At 40.4% G+C, this 18447-nt stretch overlaps 1 protein-coding gene and 1 pseudogene across 7 annotated transcripts in view; both read right to left on the bottom strand.

The window, feature by feature from the left end:
* Positions 1-18447, bottom strand: part of ARNT (aryl hydrocarbon receptor nuclear translocator) — a 69128-nt gene that overhangs the window by 11637 nt on the left and 39044 nt on the right. For 4 of the 6 annotated variants that reach the window (XM_039459798.2, XM_039459799.2, XM_039459802.2 and 1 more), the window contains 8 exons: positions 17323-17536; positions 15383-15509; positions 12748-12813; positions 12064-12149; positions 8431-8507; positions 7608-7742; positions 4712-4786; positions 1417-1568 (listed from right to left, as the gene is read on the bottom strand). In XM_039459798.2, the coding sequence (XP_039315732.1) occupies positions 1417-1568; positions 4712-4786; positions 7608-7742; positions 8431-8507; positions 12064-12149; positions 12748-12813; positions 15383-15509; positions 17323-17536 (932 nt within the window). The remainder of the gene's footprint in view (positions 1-1416; positions 1569-4711; positions 4787-7607; positions 7743-8430; positions 8508-12063; positions 12150-12747; positions 12814-15382; positions 15510-17322; positions 17537-18447) is intronic. The other 2 variants (XM_039459801.2, XM_039459800.2) reach the window with 1 other exon arrangement.
* LOC120360121 (large ribosomal subunit protein uL23 pseudogene) lies at positions 10570-11232 on the bottom strand (annotated as a pseudogene). The gene has a single exon (XR_012514979.1). The product of XR_012514979.1 is annotated as a large ribosomal subunit protein uL23 pseudogene (transcript).

Here is an 18447-nt window from a genome sequence, read left to right as displayed (position 1 = left end):
CGCAACCTCTGTCTCCCAGGTTCAAGTGATTCTCGTGCCTTAACCTCCCAAGTAGCGAGGACTATAGACACGTGCCACCATGCCCAGCTAATTTTTGTATTTTCTTTTTTTTTTTAAGTAGAAATGGGGTTTCACCATGTTGGCCAAGCTGGTCTCAAACTCCTGACCTCAAGTGATCTGCTCAGCTCAGCCTCCCAAAGTGATGGGATTACAGGTGTGAGCCACCTCACCTGGCCAGCATTTTTACTTTTTATAATAGATTTCTATATACTTTAAGGTAGTAAATGATAAGATTACAATTTACGTATATTTAATACTTTCATGACATGTCTAACTTTTTCTATTTATTTCCAATAAGTCTAGGCTATGTAGCTTATTTCAGGGTTTTTCAAATTGTCACAAATATCCAAAATTTTTTCCAACACATTTACTGAAAAAAAATCCATGTGTAAGTGGACCTGGATTTATACCAACTAAAATCTTTGGAATCTTCAGTATGATAAGTGTCTTTTTGTCTGCTAGTGAGTTGACTGAGGGCTGGCAACCCCTAGGCGGCTTTAGGATAGGGGTTTGTCTCTGGAAAGATCAAGGTAAAATTAGAGGGTTGGGATTTTTAGCCCTAACCTTCAACCTCATGGAGGGGCACGGAACTGAAGGTTAAGGTGACTGCCAATGGCCAATGATTTAATCATTCATGCCTACATAATAAAACTTCCATTAAAACTCAAAAAGACTGGGTTTGAGGAGCTTCTTGATAGGCAAACACATGGAAATCCCTGGAGGGCAGCCCACCCAGAAAGAGTATAAAAGCTCTGTGCTCCTTCCTCCTTACCTTGCCCCATCTATCTCTTCATCTTCGATGTTCACTAGTATTCTTCGTAATATCCTTTATAATAAACTGGTAAACAAAGGTAAATGTTCCCTGAGCCGTTCAAGCAAACTGACAGAACCCAAGTAGGGTGGTCATGGGAAACAGCTGTTCGGTCAGGTGCACAGGTAAAACAACCTGGAGCTTGTAATTGGCAACAGAAGTGGGAGAGACTGCATCTACAAATTAGGAGATCTAATGCTATCTTCAAGCAGACAGTGAACTGAATTGAATAGAAGGACAATCAGCTGGTATTCACTGCAGACGTGATTGCTTGATTTTTTTTCTTTTTAAACAGAGTCTCCCTCTGTAGCCCAGGCTGGAGTGCAGTGGCGCAATCTACTCACTGCAACCTCCACCTCCCAGGTTCAAGCAATTCTCATGTCTCAGCCTCCAGATTTAGCTGGGACTACAGCCACACACCACCATGCCCAGCTAATTTTTGTGTTATTGCTTGATTGTTTTACCCCTCACATTGGGCATCAGAAGTATTTTGTGTTGTGAGAGCAGAGGAAAACAGCTTTTTCATACTCCACTATGATACATACTTCACATTGGTGTTGGTACAGATGATGTACTCAATTTCATCTGAGTAAGGGTTCTGGAAAGTAAAGGAGCTTGTTCTCATCCAGAGCCATTCTTGGTTCTTAGACCGGAACCGGAACATGACAGACAGCACTTGACCTTTTAATTTCACAACCTGAAAAAGTTTTCATGCATCAGTGGAACTCATAGAAAATTTTCATTACAAAAATAAATAAAAATTTTCCCATTTCTACAACCCTGAAACTCTTGCCATTATCCTCAAAGCACCGGTATTTTTCAGTATTAAAACAAAATGAGAAAGTAAAAACTAAGTGATTAAATATGGAGGCATATTTCTCACGCTTCCTCTCAGAGACTCATGCTTTCTTTTTTTTTTTTTTTTTTTTTTTTAGACGGAGTTTCGCTCTTGTTACCCAGGCTGGAGTGCAATGGCGCGATCTCAGCTCACCGCAACCTCCGCCTCCCGGGTTCAGGCAATTCTCCTGCCTGAGCCTCCTGAGTAGCTGGGATCACAGGCACGCGCCACCATGCCCAGCTAATTTTTTTGTATTTTTAGTAGAGACGGGGTTTCACCATGTTGACCACGTTGGTCTCGATCTCTTGACCTTGTGATCCACCCGCCTCGGCCTCCCAAAGTGCTGGGATTACAGGCTTGAGCCACCGCGCCCGGCCTGAGACTCATGCTTTCTTATTAGGCTGGTGCAAAACACATTGCACTAAAAAAAAAAAAAAAAAAAAAAAAGGCAAAAAATGCAATTTCTTTTGCACCAACCTAATACTATTCTAGTCAAATAAAAATAATACTTATTTATACTTATTTACAGGAAGAAAAAGACTGTTTCCCTACTTCCCTTGGGAAGTCCACTAAAGATACTCTGAGTTAGCTTTAGAAGTCTATACTAGATATTTGGTAAATTTAATGACACTGAGTATAGCTTACATACTGCTCTTCAATCCGATTTCTCCCCTGCAACCGGAGAACATCTGTCTTTTACTTTCCTTTCTTTCTTTCTTTCTTTTTTTTTTTTTTTTTGAGACGGAGTTTCGCTCTTGTTACCCAGGCTGGAGTGCAATGGCGCGATCTCGGCTCACCGCAACCTCCGTCTCCTGGGTTCAGGCAATTCTCCTGCCTCAGCCTCCTGAGTGGCTGGGATTACAGGCACACGCCACCATGCCCAGCTAATTTTTAGTATTTTTAGTAGAGACGGGGTTTCACCATGTTGACCAGGATGGTCTCGATCTCTTGACCTCGTGATCCGCCCGCCTCGGCCTCCCAAAGTGCTGGGATTACAGGCTTGAGCCACCGCGCCCGGCTTTTTTTTTTTTTTTTTTAGATGGAGTCTTGCTCTGTTGTACAGGCTGGAGTACAGTAGTGCAATCTCGGCTCTCTGCAACCTCAGCCTCCTGGGGTTCAAGTGATCCTCCTGCCTCAGCCTCCTGAGTAGCTGGGACTGCAGGTGTGCGCCACCATGCCCCGTTAATTTTTGTATTCTTAGTAGAGATGGGTTTTCACCCAGGCTGGTCTCAAACTCTTGACTTCAAATGATCCTCCCACCTTTGGCCTCCCAAGGGATTACAGGTGTGAGTCACCATCCCAGATGAGAGTATCTGTTTTCACAGTATCTACAGAGGTTTCCATAAATAAAATTAAGTTGGCTCTAGTCTTGTTTTGCTTTGTTTTTTGAAACTAAGTAATTTTATTTTATTTTTTATTTCATTTTTAGTCTTGTTCTATCACCCAGGCTGGAGTGCAGCAGTGCAATCTTGGCTCACTGCAACCTCTGCCTCCTGGGTTCAAGTAATTCTCATGCCTCAGCCTCCCAAGTAGCTGGGATCACAGGCATAAGCAACCACACCTAGCTAATTTTTGTATTTTTACTAGAGATGGGGGTTTCAAGATGTTGGCCAGGCTGGTCTCAAACTCCTGGCTTCAAGTGATCCACCTGTCTTAGCCTCCCAAAAGTACTAGGATTACAGGTGTTGAGCCACCATGCCCAGCCAATTTTAGGTTATTTTAGATACTAGTCTCATGGAATAGAAAATAATCTTTTAACTCTACATTCCTAAAAATTAAAAAACAACAGTATCAGAAGCTAACCACTTATTTTGTAATACTATATGTATCAAATACTGGGTGATGTGTTTTATATTTATTATCTTATTTAGTCTTTCCAACAACTGTCAGAATTTAGGTACTATTAATATATTCATTGTATCAATAAGGACACTACTGAGAAAGAGGTTAACTAACTTGTCTAACACAAAGTAAAAACTGTTATTGAAAGCTGTCTATAAAATTCAACAGATATTTTCAGGAGCTGGAGCCTGAGAATGACAGTAACAGTCAGCTTAAATAATTCCTTATAACTCTCACTTATCCATAAAGAACTGTATAAACCGGGCGTGGTGGCTCACACCTGTAATCCTAGTACTCTGGGAGGCAGAGGTGGGCGGGTCACAAGGTCAGGAGATCAAGACCATCCTGGCCAACAGGCTGAAACCCTGTCTCTACTACAAATACAAAAATTAGCCGGGCGTGGCAGCATGTGCCTGTAATCTCAGCTACTCAGGAGGCTGAGGCAGGAGAATCACTTGAACCCAGGATGCAGAGGTTGCAGTGAGGTGAGATCGTGCCACTGCACTCCAGCCTGGCGACAGAGTGAGACTCCGTCTCAAAAAAAAAAGCGTAAAATGAATTTTTCTATTACAAGCTTAGTGAGGCATACAATAATTTTTCTTTTTTTTTTTTTTTTGAGACAGAGTCTAGCTTTGTCATCCAGGTGGAGTGCAGTGGCGCAATCTCAGCTCACTGCAACCTCCACCTCTCGGATTCAAGTGATTCTCATGCCTCAGCCTCCCAAGTAGCTGAGATTATAGGCACACACCACCATGTCTGGCTAATCTTTTGTACTTTTAGTAGAGACAGGGTGTCACTGTGTTGGTCGGGCTGGTCTTGAACTACTGGCCTCAAGTGAGGCTAAGGCCTCCCAGAGTGCTGGGATTACAGGCGTGAGCCGCCATGCCTGGCCCAATAGTTTAAATACCTTAAAGACAGCTCCTTGTATACAGTTAGTTGAATACAAGATAGTAAAATAGCCAAAGCCCAAACAGAAATATCTTGGGCATTATCTATAATTTCAAAGTATTAGTCCTTTTCTATTCCTTTAAGATACAGATTAAGTATTAAAGAATATTAAAACTGTAGTGCTTGCCACAGTGTTTAGTTAATGAGCAGTCAATATTTATGGAGTGAATATAATAAATATTTATTCAGCTCCAAACCAGGAAAAAAGTTACCTGTTGGAAGCTGTCTCTTAGAAGCTGCTGGTCTTCAGGATGACAGAATTCTACAATATTCTTTCCTAATAGCTCCTAGAAGAGAGAAAGAAGAGTAAGATACATATTTTTATGGTCATGTAACTGGTGTAGTCCACCAGCTGGGGACCCGGATTTTATTTCTGTTTTAATCCTAAGATTGTAGTTAAGTGTGGAGGAGAAAAAACAAACAAACAAACAAAAGATGAAATCTACTAAAAGAAGATAGAATCTGTTCATAGCTAGCTTCTAGAACATTTTTCTTTTTCAGAATATTACATATTTATTTTAATGATTATAAATTTTAGATATAATTTACATTTGTAATTCACCCATTTTAGGTGTACAATTTGATGGTTTCTACTGAATTTATACAATTGTGCGATGATTATCACAATCCAGTTTTAGAACACATTCACTGCCCCAAAAAGTTCCCTGTGCCATCTGCAATCAATCCCTGCTCCCACTCCCCTCCCCAGCCAACCACAAATCTGCTTTCTGCCTCTCTAGTTTTGCCATTTCTAGAAATTTCATATAAATAAAACAACACAATATGTGGTCTTTTGGGTCTGGCTTCTTTCACCGAGCATAGTACTTTTGAAGTTCATCTATATGGTTGCATTATCAGTAGTTTACTTATGTTCAGTAGTATTCCAACATGGATATAACATAGTTGTGTATTCGTTTACAAAATATTAATGGACATTTAAATAGTTTCCTTTTTTGGCTATTATCAATAATACAGATATGAACTGTACACAACGGTGTATAAATCTGTCTGTGAACATGTTTTCATTTCTCTTAGGTATGTTTAACTTTGTGGGAAACTGCCAAAATGCTTTTGCAAAGTAGCTATACCATTTTACATGTCTATCACCAATGTATGAGGGTTCCAGTTTCTACACATTTTCACCAATACTTTTTGATTATAGCCATTCTAGTGGGTATATAGTGGCATCTCATTGTGATTTTAATTTGCACCTTCTTAATGATAAAAAGATGTTGAGTGTCTTTTCATATGCATAAACCCATATTTACTCTTGTGCCCTTTTTTTTTTTTTTTGAGACGGAGTTTCGCTCTTGTCATCCAGGCTGGAGTGCAATGGCGCAATCTCGGCTCACCGCAACCTCCGCCTCCTGGGTTCAGGCAATTCTCCTCCCTCAGCCTCCTGAGTAGCTGGGATTACAGGCACGTGCCACCATGCCCAGCTAATTTTTTGTATTTTTAGTAGAGACGGGGTTTCACCATGTTGACCAGGATGGTCTCGATCTCTTGACCTCGTGATCCACCCGCCTCGGCCTCCCAAAGTGCTGGGATTACAGGCTTGAGCCACTGCGCCCGGCTTGTGCCCTTTTTTTAACCAGCGGTTTATTATACTGTAAGTTCTGGGGTACATGTACAGGTTGTGCAGGATTGTTACATAGGAATACACATGCCATGGTGGTTTGCTGCGTCCATCCCCTGCTGTCTCCTATATTAGGTATTTCTCCTAATGTACCAGCTGTCTGTCTTAATGAGTTATTTATATATTCCCGGTACAAATCTTCTTTCAGATATATGGTTTGTAACTATTTTCTCTCCATTTATGTCTGGTCTTTTCATTTTCTTAATATCCTTAAAGAGGGCAAATTTTAATTATAATTACATCAAATTTATCATTTTTTCTTCTGTGAATCATGGTTTCAGTGTTATGTAAGAAATCTTTTGTCTAACTCGAAATCACAAAGATTTTCTCCTAGAAGTCTATTTGTAACTTTAGCTCTTACATATTTAGACCTTTGAGCTGATTTTTGTATATGAGGTAAGATCTATGTGTTTTCATTTTGGGTTTTTTTTGTTTTTTTTTTGCATATAGATATCCAATTGTTCCATTTGTTAGAAATACTTCTTTTATCCATCGAATTGTCTTCGCACCTCTGCTGAAAATGAGTTGACAAGTCTAAGAATAGACTCATGGTGGCTCATGCCTGTAATTCTAGCACTTTGGGAGGCCGAGGTGGGCAGGATCATGAGGTCAGGAGTTCAAGCCCAGTCTGGCCAATATGGTGAAACCCCATATCTACAAAAATGCAAAAATTAGTTGGGTGTGGTGGCATGTGTCTGTAATCTTAGCTACTCAGGAGGCTGAGGCAGAGGAATCACTTGAATCCGGGAGGCGGAGGTTGCAATGGGCACAGATCACACCACTGCACTCCAGCCTGGGTAACAAATCAAGACTCTGTCTCAAAAAAAAAGAATAGACTCTATTCTGGTCTATTGCTCTACATATCTAGCCTTACACCACCACACTGTCTTGATAATAGCTTTATAGTTAGTGTTAAATCAGGTAGTGTAAATTCTCCTTGTTCTTTATTTTCAAGACCTCTTTTTCACCAAATTCTTTCACATAGCCACAGCCAGAAGTCCCTCCTTCCCCCAACAGTTTTAAAAGCTCGTATGATGAATCAATTCAGGGATGGCTAACTGGTCTATTGCATGAGTAAATTATAATAACTGGTGCTAAATCTACATGTTTTATGGGCTATTACTCATTTAGATAATTAAATGAATTATCTAAATGTGGCTATACTGGTATAACTAATTAATATGAGTACCTTTGGATAATTATCTGTATTAATATCAATAACAAAAAACAAATACATATTTGTACCTGCTTCTCCCATCTGTTTTCACAAGCCATATTTCTCTAGATGAGATGATAGTCTTAACAGGAACCTGAAAATCAATTTAGGTACTAACAGAATATGATTATCTCTTTTTCTCAGCTGAGGTTGGTATGTTTTGGCTATCTTAGGAATTATCTGATTACATAATCTCAACATAGCCAAAGGAAAACTGAGATCTAAGTATTAGTGATGCACAGCTCCAGCTCCTCACCTGCGGCTGGTAGCCAACAGTAGCCACACAGCGGTGATCCACAAAAGTGAAGATGCCCTCAATGTTGTGTCGGGAGATGAACTCTGTTGGCTGACAAACGTTACTCATGTCTGTACAGTTGGGAGAACTAGTTACCTGAGAGTGAAGAGATGAAAATGAGGTCAAATGATACCATTCTTTACATACACATTTCCTATCTCCTAGTGGTCTTTTGCATAGACTAAGATTACCAGTTTTAGGAACTTCTAAACTTTCACATTTTATCCAAAAAGGAAAAAAAAGTGACAATCACAATTAAGACAAGGCATAAGGTCTAGCTCTACTCCCACGTATGTACACTTTACCAAGTTAATAAAGTAAGAATAAAATTTATTCAACCCATAATCCACATACTTTCATCTGGCTAGGCTGAGCTCATTACTCAGATTAATATGGTATAAGTAACCACGAAACTTAGCTATACTTATGAAAAGAATCAAAATAATTCTACTTTTCTATTGTTAGTCAGGTAATGATAAAATGAAAAGAATCTTTCTTCATTTGTATGGGGCAAAGGAAATTAACTGGAAATAGAAAATTAAGCATGGTAAAGCTAAAAATAAAAAAGACAAGGGGAGAAAAGATCTTCCTTCTCTTACACTCTTCAACTTCTACTTAAATCCAAGAACAGCAATGGTCACGATAAATGCCGTATTCCTTCAAATTTTTATAGTTTGATAAAATTCTTTATTTGTATTCAGAAATTAAAGGAAAATTAACAGAAATGAGTCCTGAAGACTGTTTCTAATTGAAAGGGACATAAACATGGAAAATTCATACTTGCCTGCAATCTGCCAATGGCCACTAGGCAAAACTTGCTTCCCTGGCCAGCTTCTGGGTCATCATCTGGGAGGGAAACACCTTCAAAAACGTGAGGTTAAAAGATTTAACAGTGACCTCCAACTCAAATGCCTTCTAACTCAGACAAGATTCAAAATAGACCTATTTATGGGCCGGGCACAGTGGCTCATGCTTGTAATCCCAGCACTTTGGGAGGTCGAGATGGGCAGAACACTTGAGGTCAAGAGCTCAGGTTGGTCAGGAGACGAGGCCAGTCTAACAATACAAAAATTACCTGGGCATGGTGGCGCATGCCTGTAATCCCAGCTACTTGAGTAGGGCTGAGGTGAGAGAATCACTTGAACCCAGGAGGCAGAGACTGCAGTGAGCCGAGTTCTGCCACTGCACTCCACCCTGGGTGACAGAGCGAGACTCCCTCTCAAAAAACAAACAAACAAACAAAAATAGATCAGTTATGAAGAGGCTAAGCATAAAGCAATAGAGAATGATAAATGATAAGAATAAATAATCATATAAAATGTAACATATATGCCAGTCATTGTTTTAAGTATTTACATATATATTAATTCCTACATTTTACCCATATTAATTATAGTAAACTGGAAAATACAAGTCCTACCCAAAGTATTCTAAAAAAAACTATGCTGGCCAAATCAGGTACATATGAAGACATCCATTCTATGACCACATTACAGGCAGAAAATATATGCTTTGCCCAATCTGTGACTTTCAAAGTTAGCAAACAACCCAAAATGCAGTTATACCATCAACAGTTATTCATGTACCTTGGAAAAGAGAGAAATCAACGTTTTACACAGAAAGGGAAAAAGACTGCATTTCTCCCCTATTTTTTTGCATAGTTATGTTCTTTTTATCCAGAAAAATAGTGTTCCTTGATGATACACAGAGGTAAGAAAGATCACATACTTTAAATGTATGGTTTATACAGTATATAGACTAAGTAGTTCAAATGTCATTACCACCTCAGTTAAATTTTTAAAAGTTACATTAACTACTTTTATTGGGTACCTGCCATATGTCAGGCACTGGGCTGAATGCTTTCCTTAAATTAAATCTAATCCTCACAAAAACCCTATATAGGATGAACTATCTCTGAAGTACAGATGAGAAAACAGCTTTATAAAGGTCAAGCAACTTACCCTAGGTGATGCCACTAATAAACAACAATGACAGGAATCCTACCCAGGTTTTTCCATGTCCAAAGTTTAACCTCTTTTTCCAAGACATATCACCTTGCTTCTCTTTTCTTAGTCTCTGTCTCCCCAAAACCCCTATTTTCCAATAATACCCATGCAGCAGCGAATAAAGTTGCTAAGATTTGGAAACTGATAAGCCAGCTTAAAACGCTGATCCTGCAACCCAATCACCTCTCTCACATTCCTTGTTTGACCTCAAATTCTAATAAAGCTAATCTGCTGAAAGCTTGATTTAAAGCTTTTGCAGAGAATATTCTCTTGATAAGTTATTACAGTATCTAAAGGCATTTTCCTCTTTTCCCTCAAAGTCTTGCTTTAACTTTAGAAAGCTTTCTCAAGTTAACTGCATTCGATGTCTACATTTCTTTGCAACAAATGCTTAGAACACATGTTCATATAAATTTGTGCATTTAAAAACCACATTCTGTGACACAAGCCAATATTATTTTCCAGTCTGAGTAATCTATCTCCTCAACTGGAATAAAAGCTCAATAATGGAAGGGAAAGATTGTGCATTTTCTTTTCCTATTTTCTTTCATCTTATATGAAAGTACATTTCATATACCAGGTATACAATAAATATTAGCTTCATGGACTCTGTGAGGAATCAAATGTACCAAGGGGAAATATTTACTATCTCATTTTGTGGGGAACATTCCCGTTTGAGACCCCCAAAAGGCATGGGTCTCACTATACGGTGAATTTTATCCCAAACACAGTTTCCTACTGGAGGCAGTCGAGCTATCGGGAAGAAGGAACTGAAAGATGGATGATCAGTTTCTAGTATCAACCACGATATTGTTTGGGCCTAAACTATGCGGTGCTGCTAGACCAAGTGACTCCCTACCAGCAACCAGTTTCTGCTTTTAATCTTTATGATTCTTTCTTTAAGAATAGCTTTAACCTTTTCTTTTCTTTTCTTTTTTTTTTTTTTTTTTTTTTTATGGTGAAAAGATATACATATATTTAGAATTAGCCAGCTGGACTCCATTTAGATGATCCCAATTTTGTTGGCAACATCCAAAGCATCGTAATCAGGAGCCAGTCGAACATATGCCTTCTTCTCTCCATCAGGCCGAATCAGGGTGTTGACCTTGGCCACATCAGTATCATAGAGCTTCTTCACAGCCTGTTGGATCTGGTGCTTGTTGGCTTTAACATCCACAATGAACACAAGTGTGTTGTTGTCTTCTATCTTCTTCATGGCAGACTCAGTGGTCAGCGGAAACTTGATGATAGCATAGTGGTCCAGTTTGTTTCTCCTGGGGGCGCTCTTCCGAGGATATTTGGGCTGCCTCCGGAGTCGCAGTGTCTTGGGCCGTCGGAGGGTGGGTGACGTGCGGATCTTCTTTTTTTTGTGGCTGTGGACACCTTTCAACACTGCCTTCTTGGCCTTTAAAGCCTTCGCTTTGGCTTCGGCTTTAGGCGGGGCAGGAGCTTCCTTCTTCGCTTTCGGCGCCATCTTGTGAAAAGCCCTTTTCTTTTCTTTTCTTTATTTTTGAGACGGAGTTTCGCTCTTGTTATCCAGGCTGGAGTGCAATGACGCGATCTCAGCTCACTGCAATCTCCGCCTCCTGGGTTCAGGCAATTCTCCTGCCTCAGCCTCCTGAGTAGCTGGGATTACAGGCACGCGCCACCATACCCAGCTAATTTTTTGTATTTTTAGTAGAGACGGGGTTTCATCATGTTGACCACGTTGGTCTCGATCTCTTGACCTCGTGATCCACCCGCCTCGGCCTCCCGAAGTGCTGGGATTACAGGCGTGAGCCAACTCGCCTGGCCTAACCTTTTCTTTACTTGCATGACTGCCTTGTACCCTAGATAATGGTTTAGCTGTGGGGATATTTGCAAAGCAAATGCCACCATACAGGATGGCTTTGATCCCAGGCTCAGAGACTCCTGAATGGGGGAGTTGAGATAAGTTGAGTCAGGAGCAGACAAAGGAGAATCTGGTTAAAAGATATTCTGATGAGCAAAACCAGAAAACCTTTTCACATCTGAGTTCTAAAACAGGATCAAACCAAAAATACCTGCAGCCATGAGGAATAACGTCTGGATGTAAATAAGCTTTGTGATCACAGGAAATTCTATTACTTTTTACAACCACTGATTGTGTATCTGACTTCTCTATTGTATAGGCCATGTAAGGTATAGATTTGCATTTCCTCTTGCAATGCCGTAAACCAGAGCAAAGAAAGTGTATTTATTCCTGGCCTTTGAAAAATAAAGGCTGCTGTTTAGGCACAGCCTATCCAGCCCTCCAGACCCCCGCTTTCTTTCTGTCTTTTTTTTATTTCTTTAAGCGCACGCTCTCTTGCAGGTTTTGGGACCCTCTTGCAGGTCGAGAGACCCCCGGCAGACGTGCCGTCCCGGACCGGTCCCTGACATCACTTTCTTACCTGCTGGGGGCCAGGCCTTGATGTAGCCTGTGCAGTGGACCACTACGAAGTGAGGTTCCCCATCCTTTACAGAGCCAAGTCCATTCCTAGAAGAGTTACAGGAGTTAGAAAAAAAAAAAATCTACCAAGTAAAACTCAAAGGGCAATGCTGGCTTAGTTCCTTTAAGTTTAGGCTCTTAGGAGTTTAGAAAACAGGATAACCATCTTTCCCACCTAAAAACGACCACCACATTTTACCCTTGCCAAAGTAAAGTAACAAAAGGTATGCAGTAGGAGAAAAGTAGGTAAAATAGAAGAGCAACTTCCTTAAACAGGATTTTCAGGAGACGTTTTAGGAAAATATTGCCAGAAAAAAAGTAACTGGGAGGTGAGAGATGAAAGTGAAGGCTGCTGAAGGAATGACTACAGTAAGATAGGTAAAAAAGTGATGATCTCTACAGGTATTTGGCCATCCCTTTGGTTTTCACTGCTTAGGACAGGCGTCCCCAAACTACCGCCCGCAGGCCGCATGCGGCCCCCTGAGGCCATTTATCTGGCCCCCACCGCTGCACTTCAGGAAGGGGCACCTCTTTCATTGGTGGTCAGTGAGAGGAGCACAGTATGTGGCGGCCCTCCAACGGTCTGAGGGACAGTGAACTGGCCCCCTGTGTAAAAAGTTTGGGGACGCCTGGCTTAGGACCTCACCTGCATCTGTTCCTCACAAAGCTCAGCCTATTCACAGAAACTGGGTCCACAGCACTACTGCCACACCTGTTTCAAAGAACAAAGAGATTAAAAGCAATCAGGCTGCATTATTAAAGAACTTTCCATCGTAACAGCAGAATAACAGGCTCTGGATACAATTAGACATAGAAAATTGGTAATGCTACTAATAAGGAAGGATAAAGATAAATCAGGCTTGGTATTTCTAGAACTTTTAACTGTCCTAGAATTTGAAGTTAAAATGTTCCATATGTTTTTCAAATGCAAATATTCTCAACATCAAGAGTTGGTAAGCCTTTTCTGTAAAGGATCAGATAGTTAATATTTTCAGCTTTGTGGGCCAGTCTGCTGCAAACTAGTCAACTATCTATAGCATGAAAGTAGCCATAGATAATATGTAAAAATATGGGCATGGCGATGCTCCGGTAAAATGTTATTTACAAATAAAGGGCTGTGGTTTGCTTACTCCTGCTCTACATTAGCCACAACTTAAGGTAATTGCTACATTTCATTATTATCTTGCTCTTGCCTATGTCTTTGCATTAGCCATGTCCACATGTTGGGATAGTTTCTTCAATGCTACTTTCCCTCTCCCCATTCTTTAAAACAAAATAAAACTTCCATAGGGTTAATATGTATCACGCTCTGTTCTAAATATCTATACATATATTAATTCACCTAATCTTCATAACAACTTTATAAGGTCAGTATTATCTCCAATGTGAGATGATGTAGTCATGTAATCATCCAAGGTTTCAGAAGACAGCATCAAAGCTAGAATTCAAATCCATAAAATAATACGGATTAAAACAAAATCCAGCAGTCCGAATCTAGAAGCTACTCTAAATTACTAAACCAGGCTGGGTGCAGAGGTGCAGGTCTGTAATCTCAGCATTTTGGGAGGCCAAGACAGGTAAATCACTTGAGGTCAAGAGCTCGAGACCAGCCTGGCCAACATGGTGAAACACTGTTTCTGCTAAATATATAAAAATTAGTCGGCTACAGTGGCATGTGCCTATAGGCCAGCCACTCAGGAAACCAAGGCATGAGAATCGCCTGAACCCAGGAGGCAGAGGTTATAGTGAGTCAAGACCACGCCACTACATTCCAGCCTGGGCAACAGAGCAACACTGTCTAAAATAAATAAATAAATCACTAAACCACCTAATGTTCAATTTTGTGACTCCCCAAGGAAACCTTTAATATCCTACCCATAATTTCTAGCAACCATCCTCTCAGTACAATGTAGTCAATTTCCATTACATAACCTGAATTTCATGACCATGACATGCCTTTTGTATCTGTACAGAAAGGACCACCATCGGGCCAGGCACGGTGGCTCACGCCTGTAATCCCAGCACTTTGGGATGCCGAAGCAGGTGGATCACGAGGTCAGGAGTTCAAGACCAGCCTGGCCAAAAGAGTAAAACTCCGTCTCTACTAAAAATGCAAAAAATTAGCCAGGTGTGGTGGTGGGCACCCGTAATCCCAGCTACTTGGAAGGCTGAGGCAGGAGAATTGCTTGAACCTGGGAGGCAGAGGTTGCAGTGAGCTAAGACTGAGCCACTGTACTCCAGCCTGGCAACAGTGTGAGACTCTGTCTCAAAAAAAAAAAAAAAAAAAAAAAAAAGAAAAGAAAAGAAAGGACCACTATCTCTTCTACAGAATCCTAAATGTACAGTATATAATTTATAAACACTAAACACTAACTCTAGACATAGGAAGTCTCAAATTTCTAATTAAAAAAAAGAATAAATGACCTGAGAAAATGGATATTAACTCTAGACATAGGAAGTCTCAAATTTCTAATTAAAAAAAAAGAATAAATGATCTGAGAAAATGGATATTACCTTTCGTTTTCACGGGGAAAAAGCACAAGTTTTGTAGTCAGACTACCATGAATTAAAACAAAATCCTGTATCAAACACTATGTAATCGTGGGAAGTTCATTTCTTTCTTTTCTTTTCTTTCTTTTTTTTTTTTTTTGAGACAGAATTTTGCTTTTTTTGCCCAAGTTGGAGTGCAATGACATGATCTTGGCTCACTGCAACCTCTATCTCCTGGGTTCAAGCAATTCTTCTGCCTCAGCCTCCCAAGTAGCTGGGATTACAGGCACACGCTACCAAGCCCAGCTAATTTTGTATTTTTTTAGTAGACAGGGTTTCACCATGTTGGCCAGGCTGGTCTCAAACTCCTGACCTCAGGTGATCCACCCGCCTCGGCCTCCCGAAGTGCTGGGATTACAGGCTTGAGCCACTGCACCCAGCCAAGTTCATGTCTTTATATCTGTTTTTCTGTCTGCAAAATGGTAACCATGAAGCTTACCCTGCAGGACAATTGTGAGGATGAAATAAGATGACAGACATAAATCACCTATCATAGTGCCTGGCATGTTCAGAAACGTTAGTCCTCTTACCGAATACTTTATTCTATGTTACAATCCATCTGGGTATTGAGAGTTAAATTTAATCCACTGGAGCTAATCCAACTTAACTCCTCTGACAGAAATAAAACTCTCAGCTTTTGATTATTCCTATACCATACACTAGCATGGGTAAAAATAAAATAAAATAAGATTCTTCCTATACCAAATCACGATCCTCAGCTTGACACTCACCTCATTCGGCAAATAAATGATCTCCTTGAGCCCATACACATTCTCATGGAAGACTGCTGACCTTCCTTTTTCACTGTTCCAGTCTTTAGATCCAGGATACGCCCTGAAGGAGGATGTGAAGAGCAGTCTGGAGCACATTTTTGTGTGTGGAGAAGAGGGGGAGAGATACTGAAGGCAAAGATAAGTCAGCATCCTATTCATGCCCTTAATCTCCTTGCTTATAACAGAAATGACCAAGCGGGAGATGAATTTTTTTTCAAGCCTAAAATACTTAAATTCTCATCAATGAATCTCACTCTTAAGTCCAAAGGCAGCACTGAAAATAACATTGTGCAAGGAAAAGGAGGAGTGGAAAGTAGTAGTAGAAAACAAGAGGGAAGGTTATATTCTCATGCCTGATTATTTGTATACATATACAGACATATATACAGAGTAAATGTCATTGGCTGAAAAACAAGTAATTTTCTGTAGTCCCAGCTAATCAAGAGGCTGAGGCAAGAGGACTGCTTGAGGGCAGGAGTTTGAGGCTGTAGTGTACTATGATTGTGCCTGTGAAGAGTCACTGTACTCTAGCCTCAGCAATAAAGCAAGACCTTGTCTCAAAAAAAAAAAAAAGAATAAAAATAAAAATTTTACGAAAGAAAAAACCAAGTAATTTTATATGCTATAGAAACATAGATCTGTTAGTTGGTCTTCTTTATTATACAGAAACAAAGGACAACTTTTGGGCAAAAAACTAGAAAAATGAAATCATACAAACATAAAAGAGAAAACTGGTCAGGGGTGGTGGCTCATCCCTGTAATCCCAGCACTTTGAGAAGCCAAGGTGGGAGGAATGCTGGAGGCCAGGAGTTTGAGACCAGTCTGAGCAACGGACAAATCCTGTCTCTAAAAAAAATTTTAAATTAAGTTAGCCAAGTATGGTGACATGAACTACCCCTAGCTACTCAAGAAGCTGTAAGCAGGCAGATCATTTGAGCCCAGAAGAGTTCAAGACTACAGTAAGCTATGATGCGCTACTGCACTCCAGCCTATGCAAGAGAGTGAGACCCTGTCTCTTGGGTGGGGAGAAAAAGGAGGAAAACTAAAGATCAACACTAATATTGAGTATATTGAAATTTCTTGCATTTAATTTTAACTACCAATTTTCATCTGCTTCCACTTTAAATATTTTTCTAGAGTCACTCAAGAATAGATATGAATTGTTTCCTCCAGCCAAACTCTGGCAAAAAGACTGAACACTAATGAAACAGGAGAGAAAAAAGAAAAACGGTACAGATACAAACAAAAGAAAACACCTTATACACTAACCATATCTACAGAATAAAAATCTGGGCTGGGCATGGTGGCTTACGCCTGTAATCCCAGCACTTTGGGAGGTGGAGGCAGGCAGATCAAGAGATGGAGACCATCCTGACCAACATGGTGAAGTCCCATCTCTAATAAAAAAATACAAAAATTAGCTGGGAATGGTGGCATGTGCCTGTAGTTCCAGCGACTCAGGAGGCAGGAGAATCGCCTGAACCTGGGAGGTGGAGGTTGCAGTGAGCTGAGATCACGCTACTGCACTCCAGCCTAGGTAACAAAGCAAGACTCCAATCTCGAAAAAAAAAAAAAAGAATAAAATCTGTTATCACTGAATCTAGCACAAAGCCAAGTACCAGGAGGTAGAAAAAATACCAGATTATTATCCATACAAATGAGATAAAAGCATGAATAATTATTTTAGAATGGAAAAAAGTACTGTAGGTTTGGCTTTTACCGTTCTTTTTACACTAAAAGTAAAATATTATCATTAATGAAATATTTTCTAAGGATGAGCCACAAAGTAGATAATCTCATGTGGATAAAAAGAACTGATTAAATTTATTAAAGGAGAAAATTCTAGAAGCCTTGTCAGAGTCAACAAATCAATTTAAAAGGTAAAACACAACTCTCACCTGTCAGGGCATTTTCTGAAGTGGAAAGCTGCTCACGAAGTTTATCCACATCATCTGGGTGCACCTGATCATAGAGTGTGCTGCCAAACCATTCAGACTGTGGCTGGTTCAAAACAGGAGTCACCGAGTCAGAGACATACACCACCCGGCCTGTCTCACATGAGACAATAAACAGAAAGCCATCTGCTGCCTCCAAGATCAAATGTTTCAGTTCCTGCCCAAGGAAAAGAAATAGAAGTTAATACTGATCTCTGAAAAAAACAGGTATTTCTAGTCACAAGAAGAGGACACTTGAGGCCATATGCATCTCTCCGTGAGCAGCTGCTGGCTCACACCTGATCCACAGCCACGGGTTTCCACCCTTAATGTAGTTACCGTCATCGATAAGAAGGTTTTTTCTAAAACATGTTTCCTCAATTTCTCTATTTCACTATCTACCTCTTCCTCTCTATCTCAGGATTCAAAAAGAATAAAAAGGCTTAGGCTAGGCACAGTAGCTCATGCCTGTAATCCCAGCACTTTGGGAGGTCAAGGTGGGGAGGATCACTTGAGTTCAGGAGTTCGAGACCAGCCTGGGCAACAGAGCAAAACTCCATCTTTACAAACAAACAAACTAGCTGGGTGTGGTGACACACATGCCTGTAGTCCCAGCTACTCAGGAGGCTGAGGTAAGAGGATCATCTGGACCTGGGAAGCAGAGGTTGCAGTGAGCTGAGATCACACCACTGCACTCCAGCCTCAGTGACAGAGCAAGAGATCCAGTCTCAAAAAAAAAGCTTACCATGAACAATAATCGACTTCTTAATTCCATCCTCTTTGGTCTCTTTTTAGGATCTTGCTTGACAAATATTCCCACTTTCTCTCTTTCCCCTCAAGCCTATAAAAATTATCAAGTTTTCTCAATTCTATATAAATCTTCTCTCAACTTGACCCACCTCTTTTTTTTTTTTTTTTTTTTTTTTTTTTGAGACGGAGTTTCGCTCTTGTTACCCAGGCTGGAGTGCAATGGCGCGATCTCGGCTCACCGCAACCTCCGCCTCCTGGGTTCAGGCAATTCTCCTGCCTCAGCCTCCTGAGTAGCTGGGATTACAGGCACGTGCCACCATGCCCAGCTCATTTTTTGTA

Source organism: Saimiri boliviensis, chromosome 19 (genome assembly GCF_048565385.1).
Source record: "Saimiri boliviensis isolate mSaiBol1 chromosome 19, mSaiBol1.pri, whole genome shotgun sequence".
In the NCBI taxonomy this organism is placed as follows: Eukaryota; Metazoa; Chordata; class Mammalia; order Primates; family Cebidae; genus Saimiri; species Saimiri boliviensis.
The sequence above is the reverse complement of the archived record's forward strand: the minus strand, read 5'-3'. Positions and strand labels throughout refer to the sequence as shown.